General features: G+C 36.6%; 1 protein-coding gene across 4 annotated transcripts in view; it reads left to right on the top strand.

The window, feature by feature from the left end:
* Prkg1 (protein kinase cGMP-dependent 1) overlaps positions 1-26060 on the top strand; it is a 1181731-nt gene that overhangs the window by 967788 nt on the left and 187883 nt on the right. For all 4 annotated transcript variants that reach the window (XM_042262603.2, XM_042262599.2, XM_042262606.2 and 1 more), the window contains one exon: positions 2863-2957. In XM_042262603.2, coding sequence (XP_042118537.1) covers positions 2863-2957 — 95 coding nt within the window. The remainder of the gene's footprint in view (positions 1-2862; positions 2958-26060) is intronic.

Below are 26060 nucleotides of genomic sequence, written 5' to 3'. Positions count from 1 at the left end.
ATAACTTATAAAATTAAAATGGTAAAAAAAAACCCATTATAAAACTTATTTATTGTAGATAAACCAATGTAATGTTTCCCCACACATTTATAAAATTTAGAAAAAGCAACCCTGGTAAAGAATTTTTCCAAAAAATACTACTGGATTTTTATTTATTTTGTGTGAGTGCATGTTTCAGTGGGGATGCGTGTATCACCGTGTGTGTGTTGGGGGGGGGGGGGGTGTAGGGTGTGGGTCAGAGGACAGTTTGCAGGGGTTTGTTCTTTCCTTCCATAATGAGGTTCCCAGGTTTGAATCCAGGTCATCAGGCTCCTCTACTCACAGAACCCTCATAAAAATTCTTTCTTTGTTAACACGTCTTAGTTACTTATCTATTGCTGTGATAAAACAGTATGGCCAAGGTAATTAATGAAAGAAAATGCTTAATTTGGGGCTTATGGATTCAGAGGGTTAGACTCCATGATGGCAGATCAAATGCATGGTAGTAGGAACAGCTGAGAGCTTACAGGCTCACCTGAAAGTCAGAGGCAGAGAAATCGAGACATTAGGAATTGCCCAAGTCTTTTGAAACCTCCAGGCTCGGCCCCAGTGACACATCTCCAACAATATCACACCTTCTAATCCTTCCCAAACAATTCCACCAGTTATAGATCAGGTACCCAAACAAATGAGTTTATAGGGGCCATTCATATTCAAACCACCACAGTGCTGAATGGAAGTTTTTTTTTTTAATGCTGTGAACTAGGAGGAGGCGCACAAGAGTGGCTGCAGAGCAACAAACAGATTTCCCCTTGTTCAGCTCTAGTCATCTGACTGTAAACCATGTTTTATTCTTCCATGCACACAAAAGAGAAACATAATATAAAGTTTTAAAAACTTGTTTTGCCTCTTAATGGAAATTTACAGTTATTTTTCTAAAACTTGGGGCTCAATGCTTGCAACAGCAATTACTAACTTAGAAAGTAAATTCATTCTCTGTTTTTTAGTTGGTATATTCCTATTCTCTGGGAACATGGCATTTTCAACAGAGGGAGGACGCATCAAAGAATTCTGCAAATATCCCCAACAGTGCTGCACCAAGACCCTATCTCTCTGTAAATGAAATGTTCCAAAACTGAACAGGATTATTAAATTTCAAATTAAAGCCCTGAGATATGGGGCTGGGGAGATGGCACGGTTGTCAAGAGAGCCCACTGTTCCTGGAGTGGACACGTTTGGCACCCAGTACCCATGGCACATCTGGTGGCTCTCTATAATTTCATCTTTAAGGGATTCTACGCCTCTGACTTCTACAGTCACCTGCTCTCACTTGCACATGCCCCCACCCCCACATACCCACTTTCTGACACACATCATTAAGAACAAATAAAAACTAAATCTTAGCAATGAACCCATGACACGACTACATGCTTAATAGTGTCTAAATGGGAGGGGAATGTTGACTGTCCCAAATCTTAGTGAATAGTGAAGCAAGTAGAATCCTAAGACATAATTGGCTAAGACTGCAAAATTAAAATATTCTGAGAAACAACTTGGCTGCTTCTTAAAAAGTTAATAAATGTTTACCATATGATCCAGCAACCTTATACTTTATTTATTCTAGAGGAATGAAAATGTAATTCTTACAAAAACATGTCCATCAATATTTACAGGAAGGCAATCCAATAGGAAAATAGTCAAGAAGGATAATTGGATGTAATCATTCAAACCGAATATAATCTGACAAAAATTGTTCCTCCTCTGTTAGCTTCAGGACAATCTCTCTAATACCAACCTTCCTAGAACACTGTCAACTTTACAGTGATAAGTGCTAATAACAGCACAATATATATGAACTTTCATTCATGGGTGGTGAAAGTAGGTGTTTGTGCTCAGAGTCAACGCCTGAAAAACAAAACATGTTTAGTCCACACTTGTTCTTATTCATGTGAGCATTGACCCTACTGAAACCCTTACTCATGGGTGCCAGAAAACAAGTACAGGAATATTGTAGAAACTTTGTTAATAATATCATAGTAACAACATATAAGAATAAAACCATCTAGGGAATTGCTAAACTGTACATTATTTATGTAATAGGATACTATGCAAATAGAGGAAATGCATTTGAGCTGCTTATATTAACATGAATGAATCAGAACCCCTGAGAGCATGGAACCAGTAACTTCTACTTTAAATAAGACTCCCCACTGCAACTTCTTCATCTATAAAAGCCTCATCAACATGCAAATTAGTATCTCTATGATATAGCTTAGTGGTAACTGACAGTTAAAACTGAATTTTCATGGTTTGAAACACCATGTAGAAGAGTAATCAAATGGATCAGTGGAGAATAATAATTGAATTCCCTCCACCTTGCACAAACCTTCCTAATAGTAATAAAAGTTCTGGTCATTGACATCCAGTGTCTAGATTGAGAAGCCTAAAGCATGCTGTTTTTAATATGTTTAAGTGCTTGGCGTTATCTCAATAAATTAGTTTTCTACTTCATTGCCTCTTTCAGGTAGGTGAATTTTAACTATTTAACCTTGCTGGATGGCAAGGAGTATTATTTTTATTACTACATCTTGAAGAAGTGAATGAATGCAAAGGTACTATTTAGAGTAATTGTATTTTCCCCAAACAACAAGGAAACACAATTGAAAAACAAAGGAAAACATTGACAGAATAATTATTGAATTCGTCAGAATGGTTGCTTCATTGAAGATAATATCATTGAGAGTAGCAATGAAGATTAAGTGAAATTCTTATTAACAATGCGTTGTGTTTTTTAAAAGGAGATGAAATATTTAGAATAAATTCTTTGGAAAGCATGGAATTTGCAATCCTGCAGTTGATTTAGATGCTTGTCTCTCTTTGTAGGTGAATGTTACTCGAGAAGACTCACCAAGTGAAGACCCAGTCTTTCTTAGAACGTTAGGCAAGGGAGACTGGTTTGGAGAGAAAGCCTTGCAGGGGTAAGTGGATCACATGTGCACAGTTTTTGTTATGTAATATGCAATTTACGGAAAAGTTGTGCTTCTGGTAAAATAGACCCATGTTGTTGGGCCCACATTAATACCAGACATAGACCTTTGGCTGTTGCATTCAAGTTCCTATTGGATTTGTGATCTGTCGATATGGGCTGTGGGACGGAGTAACTTCTAGTATACACATGTGATCTTAATCAGAACATGTTTCAGCTTTGTGTTCCTTAAGTGAAGTCTCTCTGTATAACTCAAACAACAAGACTAGGACTTGTAACGGTAACTGCAGACACTTTTTCTTGGAATCAGAGGAAGGTGACTGACTAAAGAATTCGCAGTCTTTAAACCTGTGCAACAGTGGTTCAGCAGTGATGCTTTCCCAGGAGGATGGTCACCTCTGGTACCCGTTGTCACTGCTGTTACTGTGATGGAGATGGAGACACACACACCTCAATCCACTGTGGGAAAGCTCCGAAGCCTGGGTTAGTGGAGCTATACTTTAAGATGACTGCAACCTTGTTTTTTCAATTCAGCTTTTGGGAACTTGGCAAGAAGTGAGGGTTCTTCCCAAATCATATGGAAGAGAAGCCAAGTTGGTTTTGTGATATACATTTTGCAGAATGTATGACAAATGTATTTGGGGGACCTCTGTCTTCCGATAAGCAACATATTTCCTTATCAATAAATAAAGATGAGGCTTTTGAAATTTTAGTGCCATATGTGTCTGCAGAACTTGAAGAAGAGCCAACTAAAAATTTGTTTTTGTTTCTATAGCAGTGGGATAGAATTTACTCTGATTTCATTTAAAAATTATAAGCATTCATCTAAAAGTACTGTAAAAATTGCTTAGGCAATTTTTATTTTAATGTCACAATCAGATGGCAGGTTTTATTCTGCTTCTCATTTCACAGCTACAGTAATGAAACCAGGGTCTTTCTATAGTCATATAAGTCGGGCTGTATCACCGCAGGAAAATTAAGAATGAACTACACTAACTTTCTATTTACCTTTTACTGGGCTTGTTTGTTCCTTATATGGTGAACATGCAATTGTCATTAGAGTTTTCCCAATTTAAAAACTAGAAGAAAGCATGTACAGTGGGTCCCAAAAGAATGCAGTGAGCATTGTATCCCTAGACTGAAACAGAAGCCCACAAAACTTGATCTGTCTTTCCTTGATTATTTAATGCATGTCGGGCTCTATAGAATGATGCTGCATAATGTCAGTGGTGCAAAGATCCCCTGTTTCTGTGGAAAACAGTGTTATTTCCACAGAGAAATCCAAAATAAAAAAATAAACAAACAAACAAAAAATGGTGCACACAAAGGAGACAAAAACCCCAGAAACTTTTCTAATCCTTTGCAACTGAAATCACAAGTCAAATGCTAGAAAATAAGTCATGATTGGAAATAAAAAAGATGGCCTTTTGTAGTTTATTGTCACTGGGATCAGGTGCCAAAGACAGATGACTTTCATAGCTGAAATTACCTTCCTAGAAAGTGCAATGTTGTGAACATTTCACCATGTTTTGTTCTGATATCAGAATTTATGTTAATAAACTCCAAGTTGCATTCTTTCTAGTATCTTCTTTGAAGAAAAGATTTTATTTTTATATATATGTATGTATTTGTAGATATGTATGTATATATATATATATATATACATATATATGGTTTATTGAGATTATATATTCATCCCTCATTGCCCTCTTTTATGCACCTTTCTTTTTCCTCTAAATCCCTTCTTCCTAATTTGTCTCCCCCAAATGGATACTCATTAAATAAAATGATTCCCCCTCCTGTAGCAATAGTTAGCAGTCAATAGCTCCTTTGGAAGTGTGTGGCATCATGATTCCCCTCTATCCATGATAGGATATTTAAGGCATTGTCTTGTACAGGTATTCTTTGCTGTTGTGTGTTCCTGATTCCAATTGCTGAGTAGTCTCTGGGTGGTAGTGATTCATGGCAAGTCCTCTCTATCCTCTGGATATTCTTTCCACCTTCTCTTCAACCCTATTCCCTGGGCCTTTGATGGGGGAACAATATAGATGTCCCAGTTAGGACTGATCACCCAATGGCCATTTATTCTCAGCACCTTTACCAGATATAACTTCATACATTGTAACCCTGTGCAAAAAGGGACTTCTTTGCCCCAGGCTGTTGGTAGCAGTAGTCTGTGGATATAAATATAAAAATTTAGAAGAAAACTTCACAACATGTCCATATAAAGAAATATAGTAGTGTTTTCCTTTCTAGGGCCTATGACCTACTCAACCTGAGGCTTTGACTAGGTTTACAGTACCAGATGTGTACTACTCCAATGGAACAGGCCTCCAATCCAATTGCAAAACAGTTGTTTACCCCCAATGCGGTTGTGCCACGATTGTACCAGTGGGAATGTCTTACCTGGTAGGTTGATATCGCAGCAAGCATGGCTATAGCTGCGTGAACCTACTGATAGGTATTTTCCCCCTTAACAGCTTTTATAGTACCCTATGGTACTATGGATGCTAATCAACAGGAAAAGTTTCTTGTTCAGTTCCAAGTTTATTTCTCTGTGTCCTTTAACCAGTGTGTGATATCTTTGTCCATAGCTCCTTAGGAAGGGTGGGGCCTCATAAAGTCCCTTCTATTCATATAATTCTAGTAAGTAACCAAGAGGTACTTTACTTATATAGCAAGTATTCTTGGGGGGGGGGCAATTTAGCTAAGTTCTAGCATACTCTTTGTACCAAGAATTAATTTTTGCCTATGTTCTGCCATCTCTTCATCCAACTCTGTAATGTTCCTCCACCTCTGTACCTATCTATTCTAAGTGCCTTCTTAAATGTCATCAAACAGTTGATACTTCATAAAATGATCCTTGTATCTTCATTTAAATTCACTTCCCAGCCATAAATTTTATACAGTTGCATTGTTGACCTCTCCTAGCTGTTTAAATCACCTATCTTTTGAGGTCCTTTATGTAATTAATATTATTTAGAATTTATTTGTTTAAAATTTTTCAGTATTTTGTCATCAACTCTCTCTATTATCCTGGTAACTCTTCCAGCTCTATAACTGAATATGACTTCAATAAAAAAAAGAGCCCTAACTATTTGTCCTTTGATTTGATCCTAGAATTTTGCATTAGTCTTATATTCTGCATCTTCCTGTTGAATGAATGATAACTAAATGGAATTTTAAAATAGTGAACCCAATGGTCCTCTCTCTGGCCAGTAATAATACCCTCCATTAATATTTTCTTCACTAATAAAATTTGTTTGTAGATAAAAAAGGGGTTTGAGCTGACTTGATTATAGGAGTCAGATTAGACATATAAATGAATATGAGTGTGATGCTAACTTTTTCATATCATCTTGACACAATTCAGAATTACCTAGAAATAGGCTTGATAAGGGATTGTCCAAATCTGTGAGGGATTGTGTTAATCAGTGGGGAGGTTTTTATGCCACCATTCTCTTGATAGGGACTGTTTGGGACTATGTAAGAGTAGAAAAAGAGAACTGAGCTGCAGCCAGTGTGCATGTGTTTATTCTTTGTCTGCTTTCAACTAGATGTGACTGGCTGCTTCAAGTTTCTCCAATGATGGTCTTAACCTGTTAATATGAGCTAAAATAGACTCTTTCTTCCCTAAATTGCCTTTGTCAGGGTATTTTTTTAAATAATAGCTACAGGAAATGAAACTAAGACAATGAGTGAAACAAGAAGGCAGTTTGCAAAGCCTTCTGTAACGAAGAGAGCAGTTGCTGAACTCCCATGAGATTCTCCTCCACAAGGATGTGACCTCAGCTTATTAAAAAGAAAACATGAGTGTGATATGAAATTCAATTCCTAATCTTGATTAGAAAACACAAAGCTGCAAGCTAATAAACAACTTCTGCAGAATGGCTTGTGAGTTGCAATTAGGTGATTTCTGTCAGTTTTAGATACCTCTCTAAAATATCCTTTCTGTGAATTATATCACATTAAGCCTTTAATTGAAGAAAGCTCCATATGTGAACATGTCCTGATAAATTCCATGTTTTGATGCTTTGACATGTTCGTATCTTAGGTCTTTCTTCCCTTTGCATCAAAATCCCTGTGAGGGATTGTCTAGAAGGGAATATGACTAAAATACAGTTAAGTTGTGGAGTCACATGATCCACATGTGCTTCTCATATCTTCTTTTCTATTAGAACTAATTCCTTCTCTGCTTTAGCTGATAATTCTCTTGGACTATTTAAGTCCTTGTCCCCTGTTAGGGTATTGACCAAATTTACTAGTCCATCTTTAGTTATTCCAATGACAGTCTGTAAATTGGAAATGCTTTTTAGCAATTTTTGAAAATCATTAAGAGCCTGCAATTAATCTCTCCTGAGTTGTACCTTTTGAGGTCTTATTTTTTGTAGCTCTATCTTATATCCTAAGTAATTAATAGAATCTCATGTTTTTGAGAGTAATTTGTAATCTTTGGCAAGGCAAAACTTTCTTTACTTCTTCAAACATGGTTTCTAAGGTACCTAACTTTGAATCAGTTAATAAGATACCATTCAAATAATTGTAAATTATAGATTGTGGAAATTGTGCATGAATTATTTCCAACTGTATTTGCACAAAATGTTGGCACAGGGTAGGGCTATTTAACATTCTCTGTGGGAGGATCTTCCATTGATATCTCTTGACTGGATGGAAATTATTATAGGTACGTACTATGAAAGCAAATATTTCTCTATCCTTTTCTTATAGAGGTATGGTGAAGAAACAATCTTTTAAGTCAATAACTATAATAGGCCATTCTTTGGGTAGCAGAGAGGGCAAGGGCATCCCATTCTGTAGGGAGCCAATAGGCTGAATTACTTTATTTATGGTTCTCAGATCTGTCAACAGTCTCCATTTACCAGATTTCTTTTTAATAACAAATACAGGAGAATTCCAAGGGCTGGTAGATTCTTCAATGTGTTGAGCATTTAACTGCTCCTGAACCAGCTGTTCTAAAGCTTGTAGCTTATCTTTTGTCAAAGGCCATTGTCCAACCCAGACAGGTTTATCAGTTAGCCATTTTAAAGGTAGGGCCATTGGTATTTCTGAGAGTTCAACAGCAGTTGTGCACATTTATGTACAGCCTGAACAGTTGGTGACTATTTTTTTTAATAGTATCTTATAATATAATTCCAAGAAACATGAGTTGGTCTATATTCCATTTCTGAGAATAGAGGAGTTTTAATTTGGGTATTCTATTGCTGTAACAGATCTTGGCCCCAAAATTTCACTGCTATATTAGCCACATATGGCTTCAGTCTTCCTCTCTGTCCTTCTTGTCCTATCCATTCAACCCATCTCAAACTCTGTTATATCTGAGATAGGGTTCCAACCCCTAGAAATTGGACATCTACCTCTTGAAGAGGCCAATTTGGATGCCATGATTTTGGTGTAATTGTAGTCACATCCATGCTTGTGTCTACCAGGCCTTCCAGAACAATCCCATTAATTTGTACTCTAAGCTTTGGTCTTTGTTCATTTATGGAAGGCTGCCAAAATATTCATTTTATGGTTTTTTTTGGAATTTTTGATGTATCTATCAAAGCTGTCCTATCATTCAGAGCAGTATTGTTCTTTATATTAGACATTGGATTATTTAATTGTCCTAGGGAGGAATTTTCTCCACAATAATTGGAAATGTTTAGGCCATATTCAATTTGGGGGTCTGTGAGAGGCCCGCTGAGGCATTTCCTGCCAGTAAAGGGTTGCCTCGCATGTCTCTTATTGATCTACATTCATTGGTCCAATGTCAGCCTTTGCCACATCTTCTGCATAATTAAGAAGGTTGGGGTCTCCTGTTCGGGTTATTTTTAGAAGAAGCATTGCTTCTAGGAAGTGGCAAAAATATTTTTCTTCTTATGTAAGTTCCTCCCTATGTGCATAAAAGTAACACTTATCTTGAAATTATTTCATCAACATGAGATAATTCATTTATACTTTGGCTTATTGCTCCTCGATATCTCCATCTGACCTGAACCATATGGGTCAGGTGTAAGCAATGGGTATCAAATTCTAAAGCAACCATGCAGAGTATATGCCTAGTAATGAGAACTATGTAAGACCAAGATGAACCCAAGACAGACGGGCTAGTGCTCCTTGCCACCCAACTTCACTTTTCCTATCACATAACTATTAACCATACCATGTGATCAAATATTTCAGCTGAGATGTGTCATTTTGGTTGGACATCACTTTGTCATCTACTAAATATGAGACTATGAGAGGCTTTCATCTATGATGAAGATTATTATTATACCTTACTTTGGGGGTTGTCCTGAGGACTGATCAAGGGGAAACTTGTGAGGCTAAGAACCTAGAAATTACGTGAGTACCTCCCAAAAGTTGACTGTTGTCATCACCACCACCACATCTTCATCTTCACCTTAACCTTAATCATTGCCATACTAATTATTTCATTCTTAAATAGTTCTGTCATTTCTTAACTGAAATTTAGAGCACTTGCTGTAATTGTCATAGCAAAGTTGTCAATTCAATCTTGCAGTAGTTTGTAACTCCAGGCAAGCTGGCTACCCTGTTTCATCCCTTTCTAATTCTGCACAATAAGCTAATCGACCTAGGTAATTTCTGTTTTCTTAGATCACAGCCTCTGATTCAGTGAGATTTGTCCTCTTTACAGCTGGAACAGATTTCTGAACACTAAATATAGCCTCAAAGTTGTCAAATAGTGGCATTTAATACCAGACCACTGCCATTAGGGTCCTTCCATCCAGAAACTACCTCAGCTGTTGCCTTTTGTTCTGAAGACCTGAGCCACTTGTCAAGCCTGTTAATGTTTATATGCAAGGTAACAAGCCAAAGTCCGTTTTTGAGAAGTCTCTGTTTCTTCAGACTCTCCCCATCATAGGTGTGGTCAAAGATTAAGATCTGAAATATAAAGTTTGTTGTGCAATTGTTTGAATTCATCTGGTAATCTAGTTAGTAATTTAGTAATCTGGGCTATCTGGCATGACAGTCTTAGCTCATCTTAATAAACATAGGTTATCAGTAGATAAATAATTACCATCACTATAATAGACTTTAATGTGTATGTTCAGCTTTATTGGGTCATAAATGATTAAAACGTGTATATCTGTAAGATTTATTTTTCTCGTGTAACAGTATGTCTTTGCTTTAGTATACCATTTTACAAATGACATCATATCCACCATCCCCATTTAACCTATGTGAGTTCGTGTGTTGTGCTAATTTTGAAAATTATGTTTTGACAGATGTAGCTATGTATGTTTGTAGATTACAAGGTGCTGTTCTGATTTTTAATACAATGCAGGATAATTAAATCATGCCAATTAACATTACCTCAAGTATTTAAGGTTTTGTTGTTTTTGTTTTTTGTTTTTGTTTTTTCATTTGTTTGTTTGTTTTTTGAAACAGGGTTTCTCTGTGTAGCTTTGGTGCCTTTCCTGGAACTCACTCTGTAGCCCAGGCTGGCCTCAAACTCACAGATATCCCCTGCCTCTGCCTCCCGTGTGCCTCGTGGGATTAAAGTTTTTTGTAATGATAGCATTTCAAGTGAACTCTCTTAACAGAATTGAAGTGTGTAGATTATTGGGAGAATGGTTATATTCATTATACTCCATGATAGCTCAAAATAAGTCAAATAAGTCAAGTGTATTTCTCCTGTCTATCTCATCCAAATGTTGTGCCTTCTGGTCGTGTACTATGTTCCATAATGGTGCTATTAAGTTACATCCTAAGCAACAGTGTGCACTCATCTCCTTTCCTCTATGCCCTTGTCCATAATGCTATCTTTTGCCCTTTTGTTAACTGCCATTCTAACAGGTATGAGATGACATTTTATTCTGATTTTAATTTGCTTTTCCCCAATGATTAGAGAGGATGAGCCCCCCCCCCAACCCCCTGTATCTGTTAGCCACTCCTGCATTTTGGTTTGAGAAATGTCTATTTACATCCTTTGCCCATTTCTTACTGAATTTTTTTGATCCTTTTGTGTAGTCATTTGTACACCTTATCTGAGTTAACTTCTTCTTAGGTGCATAGTTTGCAAACATAATCCGAATCTGTAGGTTCTCTTCACTCTGCTCATCATTCACTTGTTTTGATTCTAATTCCATTTGTGCTGATTATTTTCTGTCAACTTGGCACAAACTAGAGTCATCTGGGAAGGGGGAACTCAACTGAGGAATTGCCTCCATCTAACTGGGTCATGGAAATGTCTATGGGGGCATTTTCTTGACTAATGATTGATGTAGGAGGGCCCAGCCCATGTCAGGCAGTACCATCTCTAGGTAGGTAGGTTGTGGGCATAAAAAAGTAGCTGAGCAAGTCAGAGAGAGTGGCCAGGAAGCAGCAGTCCTCCATAGTCTCTACTCCAGACCCCATCTCCAGGTTTCTACTTGAGTTCCTGCTTTGGCTTCCATCAGTGATGGACTGTAAACTGTAAGATGAAACAGACCCTTTCCTTCCCATGTTGCTTTTGGTTATGGTGTTTTCACAGCAACAAAAAAGAAGCCAAGGCCCCATTTGTCTATATTTGCTTTCTTTTTTCCCTGTGATTTTGAATAGTAAGTTTAAAAAAATCACTGTATGGCCAGTGTTGTGTGGCTGTTCATTCTATTTTTGTCTAGTTTTTATTCAGTTACAGGGATCATGCTTAAATATGCATTCATACTGAATTGATTGAATATATGGTATACTGATAAAAACAATTTTGCTAGCATATATTTAAGAACATGTTCTCACTGTATGTTTGTGGAGCTGTTGTCAAAAATAAAATGAATATGGATGTGTGAATTCATTTTCATTTCTAGGCTCTCTATTCTGCTACATTCAGTGAATTTGTTATTTGTCTATTTTTATGAAAGTACCATACCATTTTAATTACTATTAATTTTAGTATAGATTGAAATCAGGTGCCTCCTACTTGGTTCATTTTGCTCATAACTGTCTTGGATTTACTTATTTATTTTGAGACAGAATCTTACTGCATACATAGCTCAGTCTGGTAAGGAAATCACTGTGCAGACCATGCTAGTCTTAAATTGACTTAAATAGTCTTCCTGTCTCAGCCTCCCAAATACTGAGAATATATGATGCTCACAGAAGCCAATTGGTGTTGGTATTGGTCACTTGGTGGTGGTTTCATATGAATTTTTGATCTTTTTCTATTTTATGAAAAATGGTAGTAGAATTTTGGTGGGAAGTAATTTGAATCTATAGATGGCTTCAAATGGTGTGGGCTTTTAAAAAATTCTTCTACTTTATAGATAGGTAATGTATTTTTATGTGTTTGTTTCTCTTTAAATTTCTCTTATTAATGATTTATAGTTTCAATATAGATTTTTCCCTCAGCTAAATGATTTCCTATTTCACTTTTCATAGTCATTATAAATGATATAATTATCTATTCTTTTCCAAAATCTTCAGTGTTCATAAATGTAAATGCTAGTGATTTTTTTTCATGTTAAATTTGAATTCTACAATTTTATGAAATTTTCTGTATTAGTTCCAAGGTTAGGTAGGACCTGGAGGATTTTCTGTATAGTAGAAGGAAAGATTTATAAGGCACAGTTCTCTTTATAAAGATATCTTTGGTGCTTCAATGTTGATTTCTCATAAAAGGGATCAGATATCCATGGATGGCTGGAGATAACATATTTTTTATATAAAATGGTTTCCTTATCTAAGTCCCCTTAAGCAGAGAGTCATTTTCAATGATGGAAATTGAGCTACTTAAGACAAACAATGCAATCTCTCATTGTTATTCTCCAACATGTCATTCAGACAAATAATTTTCTTCAGGTGCCACAAGATAAGAAAAAAATGTGAAAAATCTTTTTAAAACAAGTGTTTCATTTGAAGCTAATTTCCTTATTAATGAACTCTGCTAGCATCATGTGTCTGCGATTTTTATTCTTTCTAAACCTAAATTATTGCTTCTTAACTTTGTCTTTCTGTAATGTAGAAGAAAAATGGCTCATTATAAATTATCCTTTGGACAGGAAACATAGATACTAATTGGCTAGATTTGTTGTTGTTGCATTAACCACTTATGATGCCTGCAAAAGTATTTTAGCTGTTTGAAAAATACCTCTGAATATTCTTGTCAAAATTATATGGCTGAAACATCATTTGTTTATTCTGATTGAGATTGTGTCCACATGAGATCATCATTGCAGATGGGTTTGGTTTTACATGATTCTTATTCTTCATACATTGATAAACAAGTTAGACATAGCTCAGAAAAAATATGCCACATGGTAATTGGATTATTGCACATTCTAGAAACAGGAAAATTACAAGATTTGTATTTTAGAATATTTCAAGTAGTATGTAACAGATGCAAGTCAACTAACTCTTTCTAGGATCCTTTTGTAAGACATAGACGAATAGGTTTTGGTTGCCCATGATTCAGCTAAACAACAATCAATAAAAGACTGAAATAAAAAGCTCATCATATACCACATCATCAAAAATGATGAAGGGGTTAGAGACAAACATGGAGAAAGATATGTCAGTTTTTCACAGTAAAAATTTTATAACATTCCCTGGAGAAATTGCAATCCCAATTGAAATCCTCAAAATATTTTTTTTTTTTTAGAAATGTACAGGCTAATTTTAAAATGATAATTAAAATACAAAAAAACCTAACAGGGTTACACAGCCCAGGAAAGAGAGTAAAGTTGGAGACTAATCCTACTGACCCTCCTTGTGCCTTAAAGCAACGATAAACAAGACAGCCTGTTCTAAAGATAAGATACACAAATAGATCTGGGAACACAATGAGTGGTCCAGAAGCTAACCACCATGCCAGTCAGTTTTGCTATGACAAATACCATAGACAGGTAGCTTAGCCAGAAATGAATAAACTTACTTATAGTTGTGAGGACTGTACATATGAAATCAGGGCCATCATTGTCACGTTCTAGTGACATCTTTTGTGGTTGCTGCATTTTTTGGTATGTGCAGTTGGAGTGGGTGATTGCAGCTCTAGGTATCTTTTTTTTTTTTACAAGAGTTGCAGTTCCACGATGTGGGTCCCCATCAAACAGCCTCCTCACCCAAAGCCAAGTGTCTCCCAAAGCCTCCATTTCCAAAATACCATGAGTTTGAGAGTTTCTAGATATGATTTTTAGTCAACACAATTCCATTCATAGCATTTGCTGGTTGATTTTCAACAAAGATTCAAAGCCAATTTCTTTAAAAAATGTTAGCCGTTTCCCACAAATGATGTTGACACCATTAGATAGATAGATAGATAGATAGATAGATAGATAGATAGATAGATAGATAGATAGATAAACTTGGATCCATAACATGCATCTCTCACACAATATACAAAAAATTAAAATTATTTACATGTCTAAATAACTACAATTTAATAAATTTTTAAGATAAAGGAAACTGTTATAAATTTGTTAAACTTTAGTTAGGTTAAAGTTTCCTTAGTGGGCGGTGCATGCCTTTAATCCCAGCACTTGGGAGGCAGAAGCAAATGAGTCTCTGAGTTCAAGACCAGCCTGGTATGCAGAACAAGTTCCAGGACAGTCAGGGTTACATAGAGAAATCCTGTTTTGGAAAAAAAAAATTTCTTAGATAATGACACTACATCATGATTCTTTAGAGAAAGAAAGGTGATTAATTAGACGTCATTAAAGCTATAAGAGCTTCTAGGCAGGTAGCTTAGTGATAAAGCCTAGCATGACCACCCTCAATTCAAACCCTAGCACCAAAAAACAAAAATCCATTGTGTGAAAGCCACTGTCAATTATGAAAACAAAAGATGGCTCTTAAACTGGAGAAAATATTTGCAATCACATACCCAAGGAAGGAATTTGTTCCCAGTTTTCCAAACTCTTAAATATCAACAATGAGAAAGCTAACAGCTCAATGTTTTTAAATGAGTGAGTGATCTGAGCCCACAGTTTAGAAAACTGATGGCAAATTAGCATGGAACTATTAAAAATGATTGATGTTAGAGAAATAAAAAACAAAACCAATGAAATACTATCATACAAATATTAAAATGCAGCCAGGCAGTGGTGGCACACACCTTTAATCCCAGCACTCTGGAGGCAGAGGCAGGCTGATCTCTGTGAGTTCGAGGCCAGCCTGGTCTACAGAGTGAGTTCCAGGATAGGCTCCAAAGCTACACAGAGAAACCCTGTCTCAAAAAAACCATAAAAAATATTAAAATGCCTAAAATTAAAGCAGTTGACCATACCACATTTTGGGGTTGGGGTGTATAGTGCCATTACAACTTTCATATTCTTTTGATGGGAGTGTAATAAACTTGTGCAATGACTACTTTCTTATGGGTGATGGTGCTCTGCATGCTGTGAATGTGTTGCTCCCATTGGTCCCATAAATAAAATGCTGATTGGCCAGTAACCAGGAAGTAAGTATAGGCAGGATAAACAGACAAGGAGAATTCTGGGAAGAGGAAGGCTGAGTCAGGAGTCGCCAGCCAGACACAGAGGAAGCAAGATGTCAAGGCAGAACTGAGAAAAGGTATCAAGCCACATGGATAAACATAAATAAGAATTATGGGTTAATTTAAGTGTAAGATCTAGCTAGCAAGAAGCCTGAGCCATTAGGCCAAACAGTTTTAATTAATATAAGCCTCTGTGTGGTTACTTGGGTCTAAGCAGCTGTAGGACTGATGGGTGTGAGAGAGATTTGTCCAGACCATGGCCCAGGTGGGACACAAGAAAACTTCAGCTACAGCTTCCTCCAAAATTTAAAATAAAAATATTTTAAGTATATCACCTGCCATTCAATCCACTCATTGCCAATTCTAGGTATTTAAGTGAAAGCTTATGTCTACACAAATATTTGCACACAAGCAAATTTTGTTCTTAGTAGCAAATAGCCTCATATTTGAAACAACTTAAACATTCATCAGTAAATGAATAAATAGATAAAGTGTGGTATAACCATACAATGAAATAATACTCAGCAGTAAAATGAATGAAGTATTAATATACTCTACAACCTAGATGTCTATTAAAATAATTGTAATGAATGAAAGAGGCCAAATAAAAGAGAGTATCTATTGTGTAATTCCATTATATATAATTCTAAAAGGTACTAATTAATCAGTAGATAAACAAAGCACACTCCAAATACACCTTGGGATAGGAGTTGACATAAAGTAGATCTTATAAAGAGATAATGGGAAAGCTTTGGGGTGATACATATGTTCATTATACTGAGTTTGTATTAATTAGAGTATCTACAAATGTCAATGGTCTTCACTTTGTGCTCTTCAAATATGTACAGTTTACATGCATCAGACTTCATTATTAAAACATTAAATTTCATTTAAAATCTTAATGGTATCTTGAGGTAATCAAGCATGTATAAGGGAACTAACTCCTCTGCGGCTCATTAACTACCACTACTTCTACTATTGTATGCACAGGAAGGAGTCTTGGAAATCTCTCATTATGAAACTACAGTCCTAATTAAGAAATTTAATTGAAAAGCTTAATTTTTCTGGAGTAATAATTTTGAATATCTTTATGGGGCAAATCACAACTGTATGAAATATGTAATACATATGTGATAGATATGTACTTAAGATAACATATAATTATTTATATGATATATATTATATATATCAATACAAAAATTTTTTTAGCTATTACAAATATAATTAATTTCTTGATTTCTTTGTCATAGGTTCATTATTGGTGCATAAAAATGCTACTGTTTTTTATATAGAGACTTTGTGTCATAAATTTTTTACGTTTATCAGTTCCAACAGCTACTTGATGTAATATTAAGTTTTTACAAAAGTAATTATCATCTGCAGATACAGGTAATGACTTCCAGTTGTAATTCAGATGACCTTTATTTCCTTCTCTAACCTGATTGGCTCAGTAAGTTTAAAAATATGCATAGCTTCAACTTTGCCCCAGCCCTGGTTCTCCACATCACAAGTTAGATGTAATCATGAAAGAAGTGAGTTTTACATGTCCCCCTTCCCCTTTAGGAAGAATGATGTCTGTCTGTCTCACATTCTAGGCTTTTCTGTGTTAAAAGCTTGTCCTGTGGAGCATCATGGGTCCTTTGACATTTTCTAGAATGTTCTTATGTGTCTGTGCTGAATATCCTCAGCATCAGTTGAAAACCATTGCTTACTACCCAGCTCTCTCTCCTCCTTTCCCTTCTCCTTCCCTCCACTCCCTCCCTTCCCCTCTGTTACATGAATTGCTAAAGTGTCTTAATAAAAAACCTGGAGCCAGATATTGGGGTGAAAGCTGAAAGATCAGAGAGTCAGACCAGCCAGCCACTAGTTCTTACCCTTATGAAATCCTCCACTGAAAGAGGGAGACTTCCTGTTTACTCATGCCTTACATACCATTCTGTGCCCTGCATCTTTCTTACTTCCTAGTGCTGGGATTAAAGGTGTGCACCATGCCTGGCTCTGTTTCCAGTGTGGCCTTGAGCTCACAGAGATCTGGATGGATCTCTGCCTCTCAAACGCTAGGATTAAAGGCGTGTGCTACCACTGCCTGGCCTCTATGTTTAATATAGTGGCTGGCTTCGTCCTCTGATCTCCAGGCAAGCTTTATTGGGGTGCACAATATATCACCACACCCCTCTCCTTTCTCTTTCCCCTCTGTCTACCCTCCCTCCCTACTCCACATCATCCTTGCTACACTCTTACTTTCCATATGGGAAAACATATTAGTTTGAAAAGGAATTTTTCAATAAACATTACATGAGAAGAATACAGTTTTTATTTTTTCAACTCACACTATGCACTTACTTCCTTAGAAATATGACTTTCCCATCCTGGAGAACTAAATTTTTTTTCCTTTAAACTTTTAAATTTTTACCACCAAACAAAAACTGTGCATAAAGTATGTGTACTTTAAATTAATATTAGGACTTTTAAAATTTTTCCAATAATAATACATTATTTTTCATGTGTCTGAGGACAATATAAAAGGTGTGCTTCTAGGTTTCCAGATCTATCTACACCAGAATAAAAATGACTTTGTTTCATGGAAATTAACATATTTCCTATGAAGCCCTCCTGATAGTTTGTAACTTTATCCCTTCCTGTATTCATTATTCTGTATACTACTGTGAGCCAACTATTACCACCATGTCCCTATGTGTATGTGACCAGTAATGAGACCATTGATCCACTTCCCACATACATAAGACTTCCATATTTCACATTTAGTTTTGATATTTTCTGTTCTTACCTTTATTAGAAACAGTATACCTTATTCTGTACCTAAAACGTAAAATCTCTTCTAGTAATGCTGCTCAGTCATATTATTTTGTTTAAAAAAAGATTAAGTGTGAAAATGGGAAATCATTTGTAAGCAACTGATGAGGTGGCTTGTAATTTTAATTTTATTATTCCTTCCATAATTCAGAGCAGACTATGGGTCTCTCTCCTAAGAGTCAAATATACTAACAGAAAAATTCCACCAGACAACAGCCTTCAGGGAAAATAACCGGTCTTTCACCAACACATCCTCTTCTGTGAGTTTCTCTGTTAAGACACTTAGATTCCCCATGTCACCCAGGCTTGAGTTTTTAGGACACTCTCTACATGTCTTCTATGTGGTATAGCCCTGCCTCTTTCAACTTTGATCCTTCAATTTTATTGATGATTCTATAGTATTTCTCATTCATTCCCTTCTCTCTTCAATTATATTTTTTCACTGTGATTCAGATGTTTTCCTAACTTGTATTTCATGCCATTTAGATATAGTTTCATTTGAATGATATCCCAGTATATCAAACCACTACCTTCCTAGACCCAGGGAAAGTAGTGGCCCTGCCCTGGGCATCAGCTTTACCTTCAGGTCCCAGAGTCTACTCTCAGCTATGATTCTTTCCCAGTGAAAAGTGTTCTATTTTTGCTAACTGCTGTGATAAACACCATGACTGAGGCACCTTGTAGAGGAATTTGGATATATAGTGCCAGAAAGATTACAGTCCATCAAGGAGGAAGTATGGCAGCAGGCAGCAGGCCCCAGGCCCAGGAAACTTAGAGCTCATATCTCCAAATGCAGACAGGAAGCAGTGGGGGTGAACCGGAAGCAGGACAGAACAGGACAGAACTGTGTAATCTCAAAGCCTGCCCCCAGTGATGTACTTCCTGGCAACAATGCCACACCACCTACCCACACTCCACGCCCCCAAACGGTGCCACTAACTGGCAACCAAGTGTTTGAATACCAGAGCCTGTGGGGGACATTTCTCATTCAAGCTACCACAGAATGAATCTTTGCAATCAGGTAGATATGTCTATCAGAGGCCTGCTCAGTTGCTTACTGACCATTCTGGAGGGACTGCAAGATCTAGGTCGTCCCTATTCTTTCAAGATCTGGGATGGTTCATTATCTATGTCTTTCCTAGTAAATGCCTCTTTACCATTTCATATTGCATCTGACATTCATTTGTAAAGTCCTGTTTATCCTTCTTGGTATAGTTTGATTGAGTTCTCAATAATTTTTTCTTACAATTATACAACCCAAAGTGACCCTTACCCATAAAGTCTTCAGCAGTATCCCATTTTTAAATACATTACGAACTTTAGTATACTTTGAAGGAGTGTTGAATTACTATGTTGGATGTTTTAGTGCAAAAAGTTTGTAAGATGGTCCCAATTTTTGAGGATGGTCTCTGAAATGGGAGAGAGAGTTGTGATGAGCATCAGTTTCCATGGTATGCATACTTCTGCCATGGCAATGAATGGGAAGATGGGAAGGGATGTGCAAACGTGTCAGACTTCTGGGATGACCATAGCACAATGCTGCCTTTGGGATCATGGTCTCACAGCTTCTCTGTTTGCAATTTGCTTGATATGCATAGTCCAACTTGTAAAAAAGAAATGCTATATTCTTTCCTCTGCCTTAGACTTTTTACATTCCACCTTTCTGTCTATCCCACAGACAAGCACTTAATGGAATTTTCCACTGCTAATATATTCTATAACAGATAATGAGAAGGTATCTCAGATTTTTTAAAACATCAATTTTAGCTGTTCTTTTAATGTAACTTTTCCTCTAAAATGTAATTCTTAATGAAATGAAAGGATTAATTACTTGAGAATGACTGTGTTATTGTTGTTATGGCAAATAAAACATATATCTGCTAGAGATACAGTATATGTCAAATATTTGCAACAAAATACATGTCATCTGGACTTAATTTTGAGTCATATAGTGGGGTGGTGAGCATGTAGAGATGTATAAAATGAGAGTGTTCAGAAATTGATCATCATTGAAACTTAACAAATATACTATCATTTGTTCTGTTTTTTCTCTTTCTCTGTATATATTTAAATATCCATAACACATTGTGATTAAACCACCCTAATCTTCTTTGCTTGAGATTACTTGCCACAAGCTAAACTTTTATAAAAATAACTAAAATTATTTTTTTGCTATTATAAATGTACACTAAATCTAACATAGTGTATTAGAAGTTGACTCTAAATAGTTATTGTTTGGAACCATTTATACAATCACTTCTCTAATGGAAAAAGTACTGTAGCACTGACTAAGAAATAACAAGGAAATTCTAAGAAACCAAATAATCTAGAAAACATCAAACAGGCTCACATTATTATTATTATTATTATTATTATTATTATTATTATTTGGTTTTTCGAGACAGGGTTTCTCTGTGTAGTTTTGCGCCTTTCCTGGATCTCGCTCTGTAGACCAGGCTGGCCTTGAACTCACAGAGATCCACCTGCCTCTGCCTCCCGAGTGCTGGGATTAAAGGCGCGCTCCACCACCGCCCGGCTTCACATTATATTTTATAAAAATTATTTCTCAGGTTAAAGAATGCCAGAGGATGCTTTTTTTTTTTTTAACAATTTCATGTTTAAATAATTAACTTAAAGATGATTAATCAGGAAACTACTTACGTGAGATTGCCACTTTGAATTATTTCACAGAAGTGGCTGACTGACAAATTCAGAGGTAAGATTAATGAGAGGAAAGAATAAAACAAACCCATGTTTTCAGTGGCTGCTCACATCTTGTCAGAATGTTTTGTCTAAAGAGCTCTGAGATAGATGTGAAATTGCCCAGGAAATTAGATGTGGATTTATTTTGTGTTAAACTTGGGTGTAAAGAATATGTTCTAGTCTAGTGATATTAGTAAATACACCTGCAGGCATAAAGAAGCAAGCATGTCTACAGGAGGTGACCATCAAGCAAACAGTGAAACAAAAGCCTTTTGTTGCTTATTTTTTTCTGGCTGGGCTGAATTTTAAATTGCCATTTTATTTTTTGAATCCAAGTTTAGATGAGTACTCAATAATGGAATCTTGTTTGCTCCTGATGGGCTGTAAAGAACGTTTTTGAAGGAATGTGGGAAGGGTTCTGTTTGAAGACACTGTCTACGGAAATGGTTGGTTTAGAATACCAGCTGATGAGCACGATGAAATGGAGCATGGCGGGGACATCTCACTCAGTGTAATGATTGCTGCACAAGCTTGAGACCCGAGTTCTGTCACCAGAGCCCAGGTGAAAGGTTAGCAGTCACACCTCCCACTTGTCATTCCAGCATCAGAGTAGGCAGCGACAGGCAAATCCCTGGGCTCACTGGCTAGCCAGCCAGTCCAGTCCAGTTGACAAGTTCTAGGCCACTGAGAACAGCACTGGTTCAGATGACAAAGTGGATGATACCTGAGGAACATCACTCAGAGTTGACCTCTGGCCTCTATACTTGTTTCCACACAAGTCCACCTAAACATAGGCACACAAAACAAACAAACAAACAAGTAAACAAATAAGTAATAACATTTGCTATAATACCTAAAAAATGAATTTCATTTACTAAATGCAATAAAACTAAGGCCTGTGTATGTAAGATGCCTTCTAGGCAAAAGAGATGAAAAATGAACAGTTCCAAATTTGTTACATCTGTTGTGCTTTTCAAATTTTTATCAAAAAAGAATATCAGATTGTATTTGACTTCAAATTTGAAAGGTTCACTTTTCTGGGATTCTGCTGCATCTCTTTCAGAGTTTTCTTTCTTTGTTTCAGATTAGCATATAAGTAGTAGCGAGATTGATGCAGAAGGCACTTCCATGTTGCTTTTTCAGTTGGGACATTTTGCCACAGTTGGTGCTTGATCTTCTTTCTCCCCTTTAACACATTGGTATACATGCGTTTATACTGTTTTGATGATATAATTATTTTTCTGTACCATGTGACTATAATTTGAGCATTAGTATATTCTATTGCTCCTAAAACCCCCAATGTGTATCTATTAAGAATAAGGATATGTACTTATGCATGTGTGAATAGTTATCAAATTCAAGAAATTTGACATAGATATAATATCTCACTTTTGGAGCCACTTTTGGGTCAGTCTGATATTCTCTCATGGATAGGTACTTTTGATTTAAGAACCATATATAGAATATTATATGAGTAACATTTTGATCCTGTGGGTGTCATACACAAGAGAAAACACACATCTGTCCTTTCTTGGTGATGTTAAATCGCTTTAGATCACTCAGTTGTAAAGTTGTTCCTCTTCTCCACTGAAGAGTATGGGACATGATTTCCCTTGTAGCAATAGAGTGTCTACAGAAATCTGGTATGGCTCCTCTGCTGAGCTAGCTTGTCTCCTGAGTCAGCATTCATTGGTCCCATCTTCCGTGAGATGGCAGGAAACCGTCCTTTCAGTGTGCCTCCACTTGTTCATCGCCATCAGCTTCCAGATATCACTTCTCTCAATGTGTGCTCATTGCTTTGACCTTCAGGTCGGAACAGCCGTGACTTTTCCATTCAGTCACACCATTAAGTAGGTGTGGCCCATCCATTTAGCCTAGCTCCAGTGACTGACATGACTCACATTATTTCTTATAGCGCATAATGTGCTAGGTTCCTTTTTAATATTGTTGCCTCATTTTCTTCTTTCGGAGTCCTGCTTCCTTTTATATAGAATGATACAAAGTGCTAAGAGCCACATATGGCATATGTTCTCATTTACTGAATAAAAATAGGAAATCTAGACCTGTATATTTTTTTATCTGTGTGAGGTATGTGTGTTATTTATTTATTAATTTGATTTTTTCCTAAGTGCTAGTGTAATCAGCATCTAGTACCTATAAGCTATATAAATTGATAGAGTTGAATTAAAAAAAACCAGCAACTAACAGTAGTAGTAGAAATAGAATAATAAAAAAACACAATACCATAATTATGAAAAATGCATTTTATATTTCATTGTTTTCTAAACTTATTTTCTTGAGTTAACAATTTTCAGCAATAGGCTGATTGAAAAACTCTTTTTAAGATGCTTTAAACTGAGATCTTTAGATTTTTTTCTACATCTTTCCACTTGTTCATTTCAGAGTATTCTTAAATGTGACAATATCTTTATGATGACTGAAAGATCATACAAAATGTACCATAAGTGATCAGAGTCACTATTTTCATTATGAAAGAGAATTTCCAAAAGAATGGAGAAGGAAATATGGATTAGAAGCAGAGATATTAACAGATGGATGGGTAGATGACATGTAGAGAACAAGCATGAGTACATTTCTATATATAGGTTAAGATGTATATGTATAGATGGGCATATGTGTGTATACTCATGCACACATATATAATATGTATAATATTGTGTTCACTAAGGAGAAGTAATAACATATTCCCTACCAATGCCAAGATCTTGATTTCAAGTATCATTTTAAGTAAGAGAAAGTAAAGCTCTTTGGAGGAATGAATGACTCTCCAGCCAATGAAGAAAGATACAGGATCATCTTCAAACATCATAAAAGTAAATACTTTTAAAAAAACCAAGCAAACGAGGTACTGGGAATAGAGCTGGAAATAATTATTATGAGTAAGGTAACATAGACGCTGAAAGACAAATGCTACATATTTTCCCTTATATGCAGATGCTAGTTTTGAATCTTTAGTTATGTGGGTTTAAATTGTGATACCCATAAAAGAACACTAATAATAGACCGTGGGGGGGTAGATATTTCAAGAGAAGGGGATAGAACACATGTAATATGAAGGTTTTAAAAAGTGAAAATGGAGCAGGAAGGGTTGAATGGAATAGAGGATGGCAAGGAAGGGAAGAGGACATAGCATTGGGAAGGATATCTAACACTGAAAAACTTTGAAAATGCCACTGGGAAAACTGCTACTGTAGAACACACACACACACACACACACACACACACACACACACACACACACACACGGGGGTGGGTGATGTAGGGGGTTTAATGAAGTTACTCTGTAACAGGATAACAATTCCTCACCCAGATACCATAGGCTATTAAATAAAAACCCCAGTACGGGTTACCACCTCAGTAATCCATAGTTCTCCCCAAATATTCCAGTCAATTGCCAATGCTCTTGCATACCTCCCAGATCTTGATGGTAAGACCCTAATGCAGAAGGTATCATACACTTGAGTCATAGAACATGGAAAAAATCAAGCCAGTAGTGACTTAGAAGCCTCATCCCAATCAGCTGCTTTCATACTTCTTAAAGGTACTATGTATGCAGTGGAGAAAGTCATTGTAATTCTTATCTAGCTCTGAACCCTGAGAGATGAAATAATGACCAGCATATGGAGATATGCCTACTGGTGCCATAGTGGCACCACTGTTATGTGAGGAACCACCCATATTCTGATTGGCTTTGAAGCCCAATTTATTCTACGTGGTGGAACCCATGTCTGGGACTGTTTATTGGATAAGTCATAGGCCTTAGGAAGAACCAAGTGCTATTATTCCACTCAATGAACATAGTAATAAACTGCCCCCAAGTTCTTAACTTGTAAGTTAATGCATCTTGCAACCCTTATCAAAGAAGCCTTTTTGTACAGTCGATGGTAACGAATATGGAGACTGGCAACCAGTCAATATGTAGAGAGAAAGCAGTTAGATCCTAGCTTTAAATGGGACATCTATATTGCACTTTTCCCCCTTAGGGCTCAGGAGTCATCATGGAAGATGGAATGGAATGACTGTAAGAGACAGAGGGAGCAGACATCTGTAGCAAAACAACTGTTGCCACACACAACAGTGCTGCTGCAAGCATGAACTCACAATGGTTGTGACTGTAGACACAAGATTTGCACAAAATCAAACCAGCCAAAATCCCAGAATGGATGGGGGAGGGAGGCTCACAAATTTCCACCTTTATTTGAGGAGCTGTTGGTCGTTAATGGCACCTGAGAGAAAATGAGATCAGGGATGCAGACCCTGAGTGTCTACCATGTTTCAATGGATGGTTCTACACCTATGTATAAACAGGAAGAACTAAATGGAATCAGTATGTATTTAAAAATTGAAAGACAGGCTGGCAGCAGTGGTGCATGCCTTTAATCCCAGCACTCAGGAGGCAGAGGCAGGCTAATCTCTGTGCGTTCCAGGGCCAGTCAGGGTTACAGAGAAACCCTGTCTCAAAAAAGGAAGGAAGGAAGGAAGGAAGGAAGGAAGGAAGGAAGGAAGGAAGGAAGGAAGGAAGGAAGGAAGAAAGAAAGAAAGAAAGAAAGAAGACAGTATGTGGAATTGGGAGTAAAAAGTGGTGATGGGGATAAGAGAGGCATTAGAAGGAGGGAATGGGGAAGTAGATTTGATCCAAACATATAATACGCCTGCATGTGTATTATCAAATGTTTTTTAAAAACACAGACTTCTAAAATTGACACAAGAGCCAACATACAAGTCTCCTGGTATACAAATGGAGAATAATCTTGTAGCAAGTAATTTTGTAGCAAAACAAATCATGATAACACTGGAATATAAACCAGGAAAATAAGTATTCACAAGTAAATGTGCATATAAATAATTGAACGAATGGGAAGAAGGGACAGCTGTTCTGTAGAGTATTATAAACTAAATGTGAAAGAAGAGAGAACTACACATGGCCATTAGGTCATCCAGATGATAATTGCTCCAGGCCAAACCCACTGAAGGTGGTTAAAATCAGTGAGATCCAAAACTGAAAGCAGACATTTTCAGTCTCAAACGATTTTCCTCAAAATACTCATCACTAAGTGAGGTGTTTGTTTTGCATATGTCTGCATAAACTGTGGAACAACTGTGTTCTGAGCACATGTGGTAGGC

This window comes from Peromyscus maniculatus, chromosome 1 (genome assembly GCF_049852395.1).
Source record: "Peromyscus maniculatus bairdii isolate BWxNUB_F1_BW_parent chromosome 1, HU_Pman_BW_mat_3.1, whole genome shotgun sequence".
Taxonomy (NCBI): Eukaryota; Metazoa; Chordata; class Mammalia; order Rodentia; family Cricetidae; genus Peromyscus; species Peromyscus maniculatus.
The sequence above is the reverse complement of the archived record's forward strand: the minus strand, read 5'-3'. Positions and strand labels throughout refer to the sequence as shown.